Source organism: Haliaeetus albicilla, chromosome Z (genome assembly GCF_947461875.1).
Source record: "Haliaeetus albicilla chromosome Z, bHalAlb1.1, whole genome shotgun sequence".
Lineage (NCBI taxonomy): Eukaryota > Metazoa > Chordata > Aves > Accipitriformes > Accipitridae > Haliaeetus > Haliaeetus albicilla.
In genome coordinates this window covers 50,444,413-50,462,731 of record NC_091516.1, presented here as the reverse complement: position 1 = coordinate 50,462,731, position 18,319 = coordinate 50,444,413, and the positions used below count along the sequence as shown (strand labels likewise).

Here is an 18,319-nt window from a genome sequence, read left to right as displayed (position 1 = left end):
TACTATTTTACACAGGTCTTTATCCTGTGTTGTAATACCTAGGCATCCCTGCCATTCTCTTGTGTGGAATTTAACTTTATTTTCTACAGAATAGAGCCCCAGGTTTCTTCCCTATTTGTCTCAATACATTTATTCTTCTTAACAGTGTGCCTTTTTAGGTCTGGGTAAGTATATATTGTTAATATAACACATTTGCCTCATTCAAAATTTCAGAATTTCAGAATTCAGTTTATACCTTGGTTAAGTTCACCTCGTAGCTGGTGGCTAAAACTAAAATCCATTGGTCGCCTCTATCTCCAGCAAGCACTAACTCAAAGATTGTATAGAAAAAATGAAACCTTTTCTTAATCTTTATCTAATGTCCACTTTTCTTTGAGTGCCAAACACCCCAAATATTTTAATCAATTCTCTTGGGTCTCAGACAGTCTTTTAAAGTTTGATTACCTTATTTGGTCTAAGCTTTAATTGTTAGACATACCAGTGCCACAGGGTCTCTAAAATATACTTGCAAGCTGCACATTCACGGGAGGTTCTTACCTACTACCATACAGCTCATTATTGGACAGATCAAAGTTCACTGAAATGAATAGAAACCTTTAATCCAGATTTTCCCTCTCAAACCTGGAAGTGGCTAAGCACCCTCAGTCTTTGCAATCACAGCTGAGAATTCAGTGTGCTCCCTGTGAATTTAAGCTGACAAGGAACTGAACAGAAGTGCGGGCATACAGTGAATATTGAAGTGGTAGAAAATGGAAATAAAAATTAGAAATGAAAACAGAGGGGGTCCCACATATAGTTTCAGGAAAATGTTCCTATCTAGACAAGATAATTGCCAGTCATAAGAAAATAACCTATTATAAAATGTGATGGGAAATTAACTTAAAGACTGCTGGATGAGTTCAAAACTACATACAGAAGGTATGCTAGTAACTATCCTAATTACAAAAAGTAAACTTTTAAAAATAATTTCAAATTTAAATATAATAAAAAGAGTAATTTAACCCTCAAGCAGAACCTATCACTTTGACACTAATGTAGAGCAGGCAGAAAGGAACACAGTTTACTTTTACTGACAAATATAAGATTTTGAAAGTACACATTAAAAAAATACCAGTGTCATTTTCTTAAGTTTGACCAGCTAAAAAGTAGATGTCTCTTACAGAAAAAGTATGCATCTTTTTCTGACCAATATTTCACGGATTATTTGAATTCCATAACATCAATAACTCATTCTGCAAGTCAGGCAGTGAAGATCTGGCCTCAGGACATCTGCGTGTGGAAATTCATTAAGTACACAAAATAGAAAAACTGCTACCAGAATAAGCATGCAAGAAAACCACACTGTATACAGCTGATTCTCTGAGAAGCAGAGAAAGGACAATGATATGCCAAGAGAGACTGCCCTCAAATACATCCTCTCTCAGGAATGAAATTCACTCGGTTCTGAGATGTCAGGTAGCAACAAAACCTCCCTACCTGTTCTGAACAGTGCAACAAAAGAGCTAAAAAGATGAATGCTGGTTTGCCCTAGTTTTGTACAGGCCTTTTATCTTATGAATGAAGCTATCTCCCAGCTTGAAGAACAATGGAAGAATAATGGAAAAGGTGAAGGTGCAGAAGAGAGAAAAAAAGGTAATTTGTTCCTACTAAGGGCAAATACAGTCATGTATTTGGGAACACTGGATCACATGTAACCATCAGAAAGAAAAATCATGGAAAAGAGAAAAATGGATGCAGTGGTCTTCAAAACAATACTGGGTTTGTTATTCTTTCTGTTCTTGGGAGGACAGATATCTGATATATTTATGCTGGTTTGTGACCTGGAAGATTAAGATTAATTTTCTGTGTGCTACTCCGACTGCTTGCTTAATTCTTGGTAAGCCAGTTTAGAGCTAGGCTTACATGTGTTCAGATATTACAAGAAACAGATATACCTAGAAGCTTTATGGGATTCTTTTTTTTTTTTTTTTTAGAGTATTAGTCCATTTGGTTTAACAATTTCAAAAGGAATTGAACAAAAATGCTTAGGAGCTTTTAAAATCCCACTTTACACTTTTGATTAAATCCCTTAGAAGTGTCTCAAAAAAACCTTTCCTAAATGTAGACATAATACCTCCTCAAGTCAATGACCTACTGTGAGGACAGATCCATTACTACAGTGACAGCCCTTAACAAGGGATTTATAAAACAAGTAGACTAGTTCAAGAGAGTTCAGCAAAGGGAAGGCTGATGCTTCTCTTGCTAAGAGCAATTTCTAAAAATTGCAGAGGTCAAAATGCCTACCTGATGCCAGGAGGGTATTCACTGGCATGGTCTACTGAGGAGATTGTACAATTATTTGGTTTTAAGAATGATCTATGGATATATTTCCTTTTATTCTGGAAAGATTACTCTGCTGCAGCAGTATTTTCCAGTTTCTAACAATAACTCCCATTCTGCTCATGAACGCCATTCTGTCAAGTTTACAGCCCCTATCTATCACAGTATTTCAGCTGGGCTGCAAAGCTCCCAAGTTGGGAACTGCCACTTTCACAGCTTTCCCAGCTTTGACTTAGATGTTCAGTGTCAGCTATAAAACCAAAAGTCAACATAGTCCATCCTAGCTAGGGATCCAGTACAAGGATCTATAAAAATCCAAATTATTGCATGCTCATAAAAAGGTCAGCTTTTTAGCTTTCTTGCATCACTGTTCCATCGATTTCAGCCAAACTATTACAGTTCATAGAAGCTGAAGATCTTCATCTGGTTGTTGGCTTTTAAAATAAAGAGCTGAAACACCTCCTGAAACATCTTTCAGCAAAACTTTATCATTATTTTTGCAAAAGAATAATAAATAACGTAGAACCATCTTAACTGGGGCACTTCAACTGGAAGAAAAAATTGGTCATAAAATAATAATCTGACCCAATTTTAAGAAGTTTATACAAATGCATTATGCTGTGGTCTAAACTTAAATACATAATTTAGATTACTTTGTATGAGAATGACTTAGTAAGCATCAGATCATTCAGAAAGTAGCATGAAGCGAACGTGATGGTCCTGCAGTATAGAATCATAGAATCATTGAATCATTTCAGTTGGAAAAGACCTTCAAGATCATCAAGTCCAACCATCAACCATGTATGTCTGGTTACTGCCGTAAACACCAGTTCTCACATCTTTAGTATGAACAGGCTTACAAATAATACCAAAACATGATTTATAGGAGTTTTTTGCAATGGAGTATTTCCTTACCATTTCAGGCAAATATGCCCCAGTTGGCCTGTTCCTTCTGAATAACTGCTTTACTACTGTAACCACATTAACTGTTCCTCACCTCTAGGTACTTTCCACAGAGGTCAATCATCATCACTAGTCCTTTCCTGAGGACAGCTCTTTCAACACTGCATCTCCGTGGATGATCTGTACAGATCCTGCCTCACCACTATCATCCTTCAAAAGAGCCCTTCAGGCTGACCTGTCTTTTTTCCATGTGATCAACAGTTGTTTTTCATTTGAAAAGTCTGACAGTCTGGAAATACACCCAAAGTCAGTCATGTCCCATAGGCACTATCTGCAGACCTCTGAGCACCTATGTCTGCTCCAAGATCTTTGCAGCCTTTCTGCTGCCTGGCTGCTTCACTCCAAACATCTGCTGCAGACAACCACACACTGCCACTGGATAAAATCCAAAATATCTCTTGCTGACTCTGAAGTCAGACTGCCAGGCACAGCAGGAGGCACAATCTTTAGCATCTATCTCTCCTTAGGCCTTGCTAACATCTTAGTTTCACAAAGTAAAATCGCCTCTATATTACTATTTGTCTGAAACGCTCCAAATGTCCCAACTGGACTGTTTTTTCTGGTCCAGCATGTCCCCTCTCTTCTGCACTGGAAGTGATCAGTGCTAGCATATAGACTAGACATTTGACAAATTAATTTCTTAAGTACTTTTCCAGCATCTGATTGCTGGTTTAGTGAATAACTGGTGTGAAATCATATGGAAGAGCTACAAGTGTCTGAGAAGTATGCATAATGTACAGAAATACTGTATTGAGCCACTAGAAGCCTTCATCTTCTTGTCTCTAAAATCTTTACACCTTTCTCTAAGTGATAGAATGTGAAATACTTGTACAAAAATCTGAATGTTTGAAAAACACATAAAATATAGAGGAAGAAGATATATTAGGAACTGCACAAACTGCTGGCACAAACTTTATTCTGATCTCTCTCAATATTCCTGTCATTCTGTGCATGTACATGCAATTTGAAGAGCAGTGAGAACTGATTTTTTGATAGGTATGCTGTAACACACACTATCCTCTTTCCCAGTAGTCCACAATTCCTTGCAATGAGCCTTGTTTGTATAAATGCTCCTGCGTAGTGGCAAAAACTGTGATTGGTCACCTTCAGGCAACAACTGCAAATGAAGCATAAGTATTTTCATGGCAATATTCTGCAGAAGTCTCTGGCTCAAATTCTTGTACTCTTTACAAAGCTAACATGTTCGGCCAATCTATCACCCTTTTAAGTTGAGAGGAAAAGTAATGCACTCTCTTTTGTTTAAGGTTCCAAATAAATTACTGTGACATACTCTGCAAAAAAAATTAATGAGAGAGTACACAAGTGCCAGCGATTTCAAATTACTTTTGGGGCTAAAATGATCAGTGCTGAACTCCACAGGGTTTTGAGACTGGACAGAACACACACTCCACTGTAACAGGTGACTTAGAGCATTAAATGTATTGCTGACTGCTATCCAAAGTCACTTCTTGCCCTTCAAAGTGCCTCTACCTTAAAAAAAATCAATACAAAATTAATTATAGGAGGGAACTTGTGTGGACTGTCTCCAGTGAACTCTGCTTCTTTCACACGTAAGTATTTATTGAGCTATTACAGGTGAAATATTAGGTGCTGAGCATATGATGCTAGATAATACTCACAGCAACCGCCTCCAGGATTTGTTTAACAGCATCAGCAGCATCTCGTTCACTGTAGTAACCCTTCTCCACAATCCTACAGAAAAAGCAACAAGAGAAATTGTGTTCAGGATTATGCATTAAGTTAAGTAAACCGTGCAGGGAAAAGCTTCTTTTCAAAAATGAGCTAGAAAACAATCAAATTTAAATAGACAAGGACTCTGGAGTACCCCCTAAAGAATTGAAAACAATCCTTTTGCAATTTAGGTTACCTTTGATTTGCAGTTAAATGAAAAACTAGAGATAAAATATCAACTAGGTAAGAAGCTTATAATATATACACATTCAGTTGAAAAGTTTTGGAATTTTCTAAAATTCAGGGAATCTGAATTACTCATATAAAGCTAGGTATCCTTTAGGAACTGCTTTTTCACTTCTATATTTAACTTAAGCTCCCCCCCCCCCCCATTTAGTTAGTTAGTTATTAAACAAAAGCACTGTGCTATGCACACACAGACCTGAATTATTCAAGAGAAAGGGTTGGTGTAAGAATTTACTAGCTTCAAATTATCCCTCAAGTATAATGGGCTGAACAATTGCCTTTTTTTCCCCCATTGCTAGAAAACTGGGGGCTCTTTAGGCAAAGAAACATGGTTTCATTAAAACTAAAACTACTTTTTTTTTCTTCTTAACGTAAATAGCCTGTATGCTATGTTTATTTTGTATAGATGACATGGTAACAGGTTGATTTTGTAAATGTGCTGACCATGTGCAGCTTATGGTGTATTCAGCAACATTTATGAGTTCTGGAGATCCTGCAAATCTGGTTTTCTTCCTCCCTTTTCTTTTACATCAGTTCAATCTTGTAAAAACAAACAAAACCTCAACTTTCTTCTTTAATAATGTTATCTCCCTGGAACCTTACCATGATAAAAAAGTGAAGAAAGAAAATATTTTTCTGTGTTAAGGTAATGTTCTGAAGTGGTATATTTCAACATGTTGTATGCCATGCTGCATAGAAAGGGCAGCAAGGGTTTATGCAGATTTCTGGGCTGGCCTCCCAACCCAGCTACAAGTGACAAAGCCCAGCTCTGCTATTGCAGCTCTTTTAGAAGAACACCAGCAGTGATACAGGGTCTTGGGGCTGACTCAGGATTTGCATTGCATGTTCTCCAATAACTGCCATTACAGAATGAACCATTATAGAAATGTGCAGTTCAGTTAAACAGAGTCAGCAGAAGATACAGATTTGCACAATGACATATAAGAAATTAATAAAAGAAGGAGCTATCATTAACATGTACTATTGCTCCATTTAAGACACCCAACAGTCTTTTTACTATTGTATTTAACTATACCCAGTATTTGCGAACTACAATAATTCTCCCTCGGAGGGTTACCTTAAAGGTCAGATCTTTGACCTGAAGTTTTGATTTTTTACCATATTCATTTTTCAAAACCCAAGAAAACATAAACAGATGTTGTCTAGAAACAGAAACTGTGGTGCCTATGAGACATTTTATAAAATGATCTCCTGCAAGCACACAAGCCAGTTTTACAAAACAATGCCCTAAAATCCCCATGAAGCAGGAGAGCAAGAAGCCTATAAGCTCTGAAGTCAGAAGTTGCTGTAAAGACCTTCTGCTGCAGAGTCTAAAACCAGACTCTGCTTACGGCAAGAAGGGTATACTCCTTTCTCCCCACTTCCCCTCTTTTGCAGTATCTTTTTATCACTTCTCTTCTCTGAAATAACACACTTATATTGAGCTACCTTCAATTCAACTCCTTACAGCTTTACAAAAGCTGACAGGAAAGGTGTTGACTAATGTACACATGAAAAGCATTACTCCATACTCATCAGAAGATTAAATGCAATAAGAAACAATGCAAAGGTAATAATCCACCAGAAACAATTGTAACAAGCACGACACCACAGAAAATAGTCTGTACAGGGATATTCCTAACCAGGTGCAATTATTTTACCTTAACACTCATTGTGTTCACAGATAACTAAGTTTATTCATATGGCATCAGTAACAGCAAGCAAGCCCTCTCAAGCAGGAGCTCTTCTATTTCACCATGATTTCTTGGCTGCATAATTATTTCACCTTATTTCTAGAAACTTTTTTTTCTGGCAGCCCTTCCGCTACCATCCCATATGCACTGCTTTGCCTCCTTCGCATTTTTGTACCTCCAGCCCTTCTGCTGCTTTGGTCATTTGTTTAAAACATCAGGAAGAGCTTTACTTGAACTTACCACCACAAGGGTAAAACAAAGCAAAATTTACCCAATGAGGGAAAGTGTTAGGCTTTTAGCCTCAATTTTAGGAAAGAGGTTAAGAAAAATCATAAATTACACAATAAAATGCTACATTATGCTTGAAAGTTAAGATTCCTCCTTAGCTATTTCAGGCTGAATTATCCTCCTTTGGCAGATTACATGGTGAGACATGAGCCCCAGTGACAGTCTTGCTTGGGTCTTAGTTCCTCCAACTATACTGGTTAGGCTTCCTCCTCCTTTTTAATTCAAATAAAGTATTTCATGTCAGCCAGCAGGTTCCTGTCTGTAGCATCCATAAAGATTCTGAGAATACAGACATTGCCCCCATCCCACCTGGCCCCTTCCCTGCTGGTATTTTGGGTGCTAACTTGCTCCTCTGACCATGGCACAGGACGCATGTTAAAACACTGTCCTTGCTTTACAGGATTCCATGTATTAAAGATATTCACATCATCATTCTGTTAAGCTTACAATCTTCAGTAGGGCATGGGAGATCATAACAAAATTTCAAATTTGATTATAAGGTAGTAAAACCAAAAGTCTGCTGCGCTAGTTTGACCCTCTGCTTTCAAACTGCCATAGATTTTGGAATATAGTCCACAATGCACCACAGGAAAAAGACAGGCATCGTGGGGCGGCTGCTATGAAAGTGCTGCACGTAGGCTGAGCTGCCAGGAGTGCACCAAGTTTAATTCTACCATCACTCAGGTCTATGTCCCCTAGGAATGGGCCACCCTGCCCATGCCTTGAGTCCAACAGCTGAAGGATGAGCTCAAGCACCTGACCTTAGAAACATCTGAGGCAGAAGGTTTTAAGGTTTCAACAGGATTTGGAGTTCTCTGATTTTCCAACATATGTGACTAAGATCAGAAATACATGGCAGTACAGTTACAATTCAATTTACATTTCTCTCTTCATCCAATAAATTTCTGCTTTTACAGTATGGTAAACCAGTATTTGTTCTACCCTTCCTTTTTCAAACAGATAAGCCTGGGGTAAAAAAAAAAGACATCTCTAAATGCAGCCAACTTCTTTGTATTTTCTTCCACTCAACAAAATCAAAGAAACGATGAAGTTCAAAGCTTCCTGCCAATGCCTGACCGATGCAGGAAAGAAAACCACCTGACTGCTAGAAACAAGAGAGATCAAAGAGATGCTCAAGACTGCCCTCTTGACCACAGCATGTAGAAGACCAGCTCACCCTGACTTAGACAACTAAATGTTGCTAAAGATAGGATACTGCTCTCATTATTTACATTAAACATGTAACAGAAGAAGTGCACAGACACTGAAGATGAAGCCATTGTGAATTTACACTTTACAGTAAACAAATGTAATGAAGTGTGGGCCCGTATTTCAGGAGAGCAATAAAAAACAACTGTAGAGTTATTGTGCAATGCACATGACTCATCTGCTGATGTTACATGTGAATAACATGCACTGGCAAGCCAATTACAGCTTATGTCACATGTAGTTAACTTTCTATTTTTTCAGAAGTCTAGAATCCAGACTTATTGAGAACACAAACCTAATTCTTAATTAATAATAATCTAGCAAGTAGAAAACCTAATCTTCTGTAACAGCGATAAATAAAAAAAAGACATACTTCTTGCTAAAGACGAAAATTTATTTCTAAGGGCACTCTGCTTTAAAACTAAAACCTGGCTATTAGGCAGTAAGGAAAAGTACTGAAAGAAGATTATCCTGTAGTTTAGGTCCTGTAAGAATGCTGGTGGATCATTTACATATCTATTTTTTGCATCCTCCCTGCGATATTTTACATAAGACAAATGGTAGGTGTGCCAGTTTGCTTTATTATGACAACACTCCTACCTGAGACCAACGAAGCTTCTTTACAAGGATTTTTCAATTTCAGCCTGCAGATTAACAATGACTCATTGCCCTTTTTTCCATAATGGGAGGAAACCTGCAGAAATGTCTTATTTTATTATTATGGAAGCAAAAACAATTATATATACCTAGTTTTCCTTAAGGAAAGCATGGATGAAGAAAGATTAAACCTTTGTTGAGAGGACAGAAAGATAGGAACAGCAATAATAAGGAACTAATTAAATACTCTCTTTGATATGCAAATGAAGGAGCCAGGTAGGTCAAAAGACCGCTGCAGAGAAAAACTGTGAGGAGGACAGCAGGGAATCTAGAAGAAGGGATACAGAAATGCTTAAAGTCAAAGAAAAAAAAGCTTGGAGAAACACTGAATTTGATGTTGCAAACATCCAGGAAATTCAAGACAGTGTTTCAAATCAAAGATGACATTCTAGAGCAAGCAAAAATGCAATGTCGATTAAATAAATGATTCATATTCTAATCACATTTATGTAGAAGCATTTTTTCATGCTTGCATGAACAGACATTGAAATATGCTGATTCAGTTGTTTATGCTTGTACATGGTGACACACCCATCTAACAGCGTCTGTACTGATGGACACCAAGCTACAGGTCTCCTAAAATACCACCTGATTTAATCTTGTCTTTCTAAGAACATGTGAATATATTTGAGACAAATCCGCCTCTTTCTATAAAGAAAACCAGGGAAATATTTCCCAAAAGCCCCTCTTCACTCCTCCTTCCCTCTACGGCCGGAGATGGAGATGCCCCTTGGGAACAGCCCCACTCCCCACGGTGTCAAGAGACACCCCTGCCTGCCTGCCTGCCTGCCTGCCTGCAGGGCCCAGCCACCCACCAGAGCCCACTCCACTGCACCCTCCGACCCAGAGCCCACCATGGCCACCCCAACACAGCGGCGGTAACACCCTCCCAGCTGCTGCTGAAGCTCAGAGGTGGAAAAGCCTTGTGCCTGTCAGGTAACGGAGCTATAAAGAATTTAGTACTGAGAAAAAACACCCTTAGCGCCACACCACCCAGCAAGCCTCTGGAAATGGTATGATGTATTTCTTGTGATGCATGCTCTCTTATACACAGCAAGTAGTTGAAATTTGGCAGCTTCCACGTGATCGTCACATGTATGCTTTCAAGTGCTTAATAATTTGCAGTAATGCTTGCCAACTTACATCTAGCCTTTCTAGCATTTCTGTTCCCTCTGAGTACCGCAAGTTTTCTGGCAATATAAATCCTTTAACTTTGCAGACAGTTTTCAGTGCAGCCTTTCTCTACCACAGGAGTGCAACGCTTGCTATGTTCCTGACAGTGTTTCTATTATGCATATCTTCATCAGAGTCTGCATCAGCAGATGCATAAATTCTTACCGGCATTCACCATACTTCTGCAGCCTGCAGTATACTTTGGGAAGACCATGTGCTGGATTTTAGTCCTTTTGGGACATTCTTCTTAGGACTTGGTACTGTGCTTTAATTCACTACATCTGTATGAAGCCACTGAAAGCACTGGGATATCATAGTAAAAGGAGGTAGGCAGTGGCCACACTTGTTCTGCAGAAACTTTATTACTGGTAGGAAAAAAATAAAAGGAAGAGTGCAGTCCTGCTAAACTAAACACATTTGATCTGAAAATCAATGAGGAAAGAGATGAGGAATCTCAATGTGTCATTTTAGAATCAATTTTCAGAGCAGTATTAAAATTATATTGATATACAATTTCACAGTTGACTGGAATACTTGTATCTGGGGATTAATGACAAGCATGTTAGGCAACAAGTGGAAACAATCAATCTCCTACAAAAACAAACAAGTGAACATTTCGTCACAGAAGGGAAGGACTAGGCTTCAGGTTTGATTTCTCAATAAGTAATAAAACAGAGGGCCAGATCTTTCCAAATCCAGCGAAACAGCGCTTGCACAGCTGCAGTGGTAAAAAAAGGAATCAAAAACCACCCAGCAACCTGCTTTGAACAGGCAGAGGACTCATCCAATGCCAGAGGATGCTGGACTGGGATAGTCACTGATGGCACACATCTCTTCATGCAAGACTGCCAGTACCTTAAATTCTCAGTCAGCACTGGCTGTTGCCCCGGTAGTGAGACCTCTCAGCTAAGACTGAGGAAGGGTTGTCTGTCCTCCCTCGGGCAGTGCAGTCCACCAGGCCACTCCAAGCCTTGCACTGTAACAACTCCTGAAACCTGTGATCGAGAGCACCAGGTGGTAGAGGAAGCAATGCAGAAGAGGAACCAAATGGTAGAAGAAATGAGTACTTTACCAGCTCCCTGACCCTGAAACCGAAGTCCCTTTCTGTTTTGTTTTCCTTGGGTATGGGAAGCCAGTGCAACAACTATTCCTGCAATTTTAAACTTAAGCTGTTCTTGTGGCTCCTTGTGCTCAAGAAAATTTGAAATCTTACCCACGTTAACAAACTTACTTTTTCCTCCCCCACACTCTAAATGGACTAGTTCTCCTATTCTTAGCTTTACTTCCCTGCTTCACTCCCACACGGGCCACCCTACCCATCCTCCAGCCTTGCCTGAAATCTGAGCAGGTAAAATCTGTTTCTTGCTTTCCTTACCTCAGATTGGTAAGTGCACTTAGTTTTGTGCTAGTCAATCTAAACAGTTACTCTAAAATTTGCAATATTTAGCCATCATTTAATATTGCTACTATAAATACTATTTCTCCACACTGTGGAGTCAGTTGCATTTCAGTATGTGAATCTAGAAACATTATCATATAGCTTGCAAAAGACCTACTAAATCTATTTAGCCATCCAAAACAGTAAAATTTTTTATTACTTTATCAGTTCCCAACAATGTTTCTCTTTCTTTCTTCATGCTATGTCCATATTTGCTTTTTAGATCATTCTTTATAAATATCAAAATATCCAAAAAAGCCATCACTGATTTTAGGGTCATTTTCATTCTGCCTCCAGCTGGCTTTTATCCAAAAGTCTTGTACCACATCTTACCTGTGGGCTGCATCCTGTTACATCATGTACAGCCGCAGGCAAGACACTGGCCTATATAAACTAGATCTGTTCCAATACCAGTATGTGCTAACAGTTTTTTAAAATACTTGGTTCTATACAATAAATGTTAATTTACTTAATAGTTCTCTGGTTGTCATGGAGATTTTTTCTGAATGTATTCAGTTAATTCTTATGCAAATTCTTCTATTTCATTAAAATGAAATTAAAAGATTTCTACATGGTAAAGTAAGACAGAAAATTAGCAGAAACAGGACAAGAAAATGCCATCACTCTATTCAACAGCAAAAATGTTTCCACAAGGAACACTTTCTCAATGAATGATTCACAGATCTACTGGCTCATACCTGCACCAAGGTGATTCCAATTCCTTGTTGCTTTGATGCATTTGTTTAGTTAAAAAGTAAGGTTTCTCTCTAAATATTTATGTATTTTCCATACTATAGCACTGAAGAGCAATAAATATTAGGAAAGTAGTTCTAATTCAGTTTGCTGCTTCTCCCTTATTTTACAACCATTTTCATAATTCAGTGCAGACTAGCTGTTTGTCGTGGTTTAACCCCAGCCAGCAACTAAACACCACGCAGCCGCTCACTCACTCCCCCCCACCCCCATCCAGTGGGATGGGGGAGAAAATCGGGAAAAGAAGCAAAACCTGTGGGTTGAGATAAGAATGGTTTAATAGAACAGAAAAGAAGAAACTAATAATGATAATGATAACACTAATAAAATGACAACAGTAGTAATAAAAGGATTGGAATGTACAAATGATGCGCAGGGCAATTGCTCACCACCCGTCGACCGACACCCAGCCAGTCCCCGAGCAGCGATTCCCTGCCCCCACTCCCCCCAGTTCCTATACTAGATGTGACTTCCCATGGTATGGAATACACCGTTGGCCACTTTGGGTCAGCTGCCCTGGCTCTGTCCTGTGCCAACTTCTTGTGCCCCTCCAGCTTTCTTGCTGGCTGGGCATGAGAAGCTGAAAAATCCTTGACTATAGTCTACTACTGAGCAACAACTGAAAACATCAGTGTTATCAACATTCTTCACATACTGAACTCAAAACATAGCACTGTACCAGCTACTAGGAAGACAGTTAACTCTATCCCAGCTGAAACCAGGACAGTATCCACCCCTTATTCTATACCATTGACGTCATGCTCAGTTCCCATACCTTTAGTTACATCCTGATCAATCATCATCACCTTTCCATCCCTTTAAGACATATGAACAATGATATATATACATGTCTGACTCAATTCTTTCTGGGGTGCCATGTTGCCACAAGACCTGCTTCTCAAGGCCCAGGATAGTGTTCCGGGCAGTGGCATGGGGTACAGAATATGTTTCCAGCCATCCGGTGGTTGCTTCCACCATTGTAAGCACATAGTGCTTGCCTTGGCGAGTTTGTGGGACTGTGATATAGTCAATCTGCCAGGCTTCCCCAAATTTATATTTCAGCCATCGCCCTCCATACCACAGGGGCTTTAACCGCTTGGCTTGCTTAATTGCAGCACATGTTTCACATTCATGGATAACCTGCGCGATAGTGTCCATGGTCAGGTCCACCCCTCGATCTCGAGCCCATCTATATGTTGCATCTCTTCCCTGATGGCCTGAAGTATCATGGGCCCATCGAGCCATAAATAGCTCACCCTTATGTTGCCAGTCCAGGTCTACCTGAGACACTTCAATCTTGGCAGCCTGATCCACCTGTTCGTTGTGTCGATGTTCTTCAGTGGCCCGACCCTTGGGTACGTGAGCATCTACATGACGTACTTTTACAACCAGATTCTCTAGCTGGGATGCAATATCTTGCCACAGTGTGGCAGCCCAAATGGGTTTACCTCTGCGCTGCCAGTTGCTCTGCTTCCATTGCTGTAACCACCCCCACAGGGCATTTGCCACCATCCATGAGTCAGTATAGAGACAGAGCACTGGCCACTTTTCTCTTTCAGCAATATCTAATGCTAGCTGGATGGCTTTCACCTCCGCAAACTGACTCGATTCACCTTCTCCTTCAGCAGTTTCTGCAACTAGTCGTGTAGGACTCCATACAGCAGCCTTCCACCTTCGATGCTTTCCCACGATGCGACAGGACCCATCAGTGAACAGGGCATATTGCCTCTCATTTTCTGGCAGTTTATTATACAGCGGGGCTTCTTCAGCATGTGCCACCTCCTCCTCTGGCGACATTCCAAAATCTTTGCCTTCTGGCCAGTCCGTGATCACTTCTAAAATTCCTGGACGACTGGGGTTTCCTATGCGAGCCCGTTGTGTGATCAGTGCGATCCACTTACTCCACGTGGCGTCAGTCGCGTGATGTGTAGAGGAGACTCTCCCTTTGAACATCCAGCCCAGCACTGGCAGTTGGGGTGCTAAGAGGAGCTGTGTTTCAGTTGTTCTTCAACCTTGAGCAACCCCACAATCGAATGGTCTTGAGAGAGACCAGGCAGGGTAGACAGCTGTTCAGTGCCCTCCATCTCCAAGGCAGCTATAGCAAGAGCCCATCGATACCGCTTCGGGTCCTTAAAATACCCCCTCCTGAGATAGTCTATGCCAAGGATACACGGAGCCTCTGGACCAGTCACAATGGGGTGTTTCTGCCATTCATTTCCAGTTAGGCTTACTTCAGCTTCCAATACAGTTAACTCTTGGGATCCCCCTGTCACACCAGAAATACAAATGGATTCTGTCCCTTTATAACTTGATGGCATTAGAGTGCACTGTGCGCCGGTGTCTACTAGAGCCTTATACTCCTGTGGGTCTGACGTGCCAGGCCATCGAATCCACACAGTCCAATAGACCTGGTTATCCCTTTCCTCCACCTGGCTGGAGGCAGGGCCCCTCTAATTCTGGTTAGAGTATTCAGTATTCACTTCTCGTAAAATTGGCTCAGAATTCCCTTCAAGAGGATCAGAAATAAGATCAGCCCTTCTACTCTGTTTGGAAATTGGAGCGGCATTTTTCCTGGTAGAATCCCCTTTTGTGATGGTTTTCCTCGCAGTTCACATACCCGTGCATTTAGGACCGAGGTAGGTTTTCCATCCCATTTCCTCATGTCCTCTCCATGATCACATAGGTAAAACCACAGGGCACCTCATGGTGTGTACCTTCTATATTCTCTCTCTTGGGCAGAGGAACGCTCACTCCTAATAGCTGAGACATTGGTCCTTACACATGTGGAATAGGACATATCGTCTTTGAATTGCTGGAAATCCTCGGACAGCTTCTCCACAGCCGCAATGCAGGCTTGTAGGGAGGAGGATTTTCTTTGTATTGACAACGTTGGTGAGCCACTTTATCCACTGTTGGTGCCTCTTCATCTTTCCAGGTCATTATTGCCAGTGAGTTGGCATAGGACGATGGTGCGCTCTGTACAAACTTCCGCCACACGGGTCGTGTGCATTGGACTTCGTCTGGATCTTTGGGTAATTGTGGGTTGTTCGGGTCATGATGAATCATCTCTAGCACAGCTAATTCCCTCAGATATTGAATACCTTTTTCCATGGTGGTCCACTTGCTTGATTGACATATAACATCTTCCTTAAAGGGGTACCTTTCCTTCACACTTGACAGGAGTCGCCTCCAGAGGCTGATGGCTTGTGTCCCTCTTCCAATTGCCTTGTCAATGCCACCTTCCCTGGCAAGCGATCCCAGCTGCTTGGCTTCCCTACCTTCTAATTCCAAGCTATTAGCCCCATTGTCCCAGTGTCGGAGGAGCCAGGTGATAATATGCTCACCTATACGGCGGCCAAAGTCTTTTCGCAAATCCCGCAGCTCACTCAAGGATAGGGACCGGGTTATTACCTCTGGTTCTGCCTCTTCCTCCTGTTCCCGTGATGACCCTGGTTCGCCTTCATCCTTCGCTAAGCGAACCGATTTTTTTTTATATTTCTTTTTATGTACGGGGGCAACTGATACTGGTGCAGGTTGGTCCGCTGGTTCAGTTGCAGTATCGCTCACCGGGTTTTGGATAACCGCAGTGTCTGTTGCCAAGGTTTGGGTAGCTGCTGTGCTCGTTGCTGGGGCTGAAGGGACCACAGTGCTCGTTGCTGAGGTTTGGGTAGTTGCCGTGCTCATTGCCGGGGCTGGAGAGGCCCCAGCGCCCATTGCCGGGGTTTGGGTGACTGCAGTGCTCATCGTTTTGTTGTTAGATCCAGAGACCTTCTCTTCCCCTTGACGGTACTGAGTGGTGTCAAACAGGGCTCGATAGGCATGGGCCAGGCCCCAGCACGTTGCAGTGATTTGTATCTCTCTGGAGCTGCCGGGGTGACAGCATACCTTTTCCAAATATTTTACTAGTTCTTCTGGATCCTGCACTTGTTCAGGGGTGAATTTCCAAAACATTGGAGGTGCCCAGTTTTCTAGGTCCTTGCCCATACTACCCCACACACCCTGCCACTCATAATTATCCAGCCTTGGGGCAGATCTCTGGGTGATCTTCTTAAATAGCTGTTTAACCTTAAACGAGAGCTGAACCACATTCAGAAGCATGCTAATTCCTAGCAGTAGGGCTAGTACCGTGCTAGTCCCAACATCCCAGGAGTATTCAAATTTTTCAAAATTCTCAAACACCACTGTAACTGGACTGAAGGAGAAAGGAGAGGGGAAGAAAGGTACCCCACCCATAGACTGGTTTTCCATGGAGGAAAGGTAAATGATGTAATTATTAATAGTTTCCCACACGTGGCTCCCAGAGTATAAAGATGACAATGCTGAGTGCAAGTACCGGATTAATCCCACAGCCGACAACTTTATCATACCATAAACCAGTGTTATACAAAAAACTCAAAACATAGCACTGTACCAGCTACTAGGAAGACAATTAACTCTATCCCAGCTGAAACCAGGACACTGTTACTATCGCTAATGACTCAAGCTGCCTCCCCATGATCTGAAGAAGGATAATGGGCAATACAGAACTGAGTTTGGATCTGACTCCAAGTCAAACAAACTAGATGTATTTCTTCAATACCTTGTTTAGAAATGACACGCTGCACTGCATTCAGGAAAACTACTTTCCCCCCATCACTATTAAGTAAGAGGCAGTTTCTGGTAACTATGGCATGCAGGAGAATTTAAAGAAAGATTGCATATTTCTTATACTAGAGTTTGTTTTCCCCTCTTTAACTCTCTTTCTACTTTCTACTTAGTGTTTCTATAGCACCCACAGAACTAGAAAAATCTTGTAGGAAAATCAGGAATAATACATTAAAAGGCTGGGTAAGACTAAATAAATGGCCACACCTTCAAAAGTAGCAATCACTCAGGTGTCTGCAGTGAAATTAGTAAGAACAGTTCAGTGCCCACCATTTTCAAAAAGATGGGTTCATCTTTCAGGATCTTAATGTCAGTAGACATTTTTAAAAATAATAGTCTTTGATACTAGAGGTTGTGAAACCACAGTGCTCCTGAACTAGCAGCTCAAACTTCTCTCTCAAACAGAAGTTTCTGTGTAGCTGACTGTGTGAGGCAATGCGACAAACTGAATTATTTTAGCATTTCACAGGTCCTGTCTGGTAAGCAACAGGGAGGGGGCAAAGAGAAGGATCACTGGCAGCTTGCAAAGGAGGCAGTGGCCTGTGGAGGGGGAAAAAGCAGCACTGAGGGCACTGATGAAGCTGCCCTGCCAAGAACCGGTGGGGCTTCCATTGGATTTCTTTGTTTAGCTAAGGGCACCACATTATAAGAAAGATGTGGGAATCTGGAGGAAGTTCAACAGACCGTAACTGAGTCATAGGAAACACAGCTGGGGACGAAAGATTGCAGGGACTGTGAATATACAATCTTCTGCAGTCCTCCACTGTGTGAAAGTTTGCTATAAAGAAGGAAGTAATCACCTTTTCTGTACCTGCTGGGGACAAGGCAAACAGATTTTGGCCAAATTTGCAGGAAGTTTTTCCTAATACTGAATCTAATTACCAGGCTGGAGAGCCACTGGAATAGCCTACATAAGAAGATTACAGAGGTGTTTAAGAAACAAAACCCCAAAACCTGGACCCCCAAGGATGGTTGAAGGATACCGCCCGAACTCAGGTGAACAACCTGCTTGCTCCAGCCCTCCATGACAAACCAGCACAGCTGTAGCTGCCATGACGTTTTAAATACATTGCCCCAGAGCTCACTCTGGCACATTGCTTACTTCCTAATAAGAGCGAAACAAACAGCCATCAAATTCTGAAACTGGGCACTACTTGCATAACATATAGCACTTTATGTCACAATTCACAGGAGTATTCATATTATCATCATTCATTTCAGGATTACTTCAGTTTCATCTGTT

The 18,319-nt window shown here is 41.1% G+C and overlaps 1 protein-coding gene across 1 annotated transcript in view; it reads right to left on the bottom strand.

Annotated features, from left to right (window-relative positions):
• Positions 1-18,319, bottom strand: part of CAMK4 (calcium/calmodulin dependent protein kinase IV) — a 183,024-nt gene that overhangs the window by 54,210 nt on the left and 110,495 nt on the right. Inside the window, exon 5 of the mRNA XM_069777186.1 lies at positions 4,923-4,995. Coding sequence (XP_069633287.1) covers positions 4,923-4,995 — 73 coding nt within the window. The remainder of the gene's footprint in view (positions 1-4,922; positions 4,996-18,319) is intronic.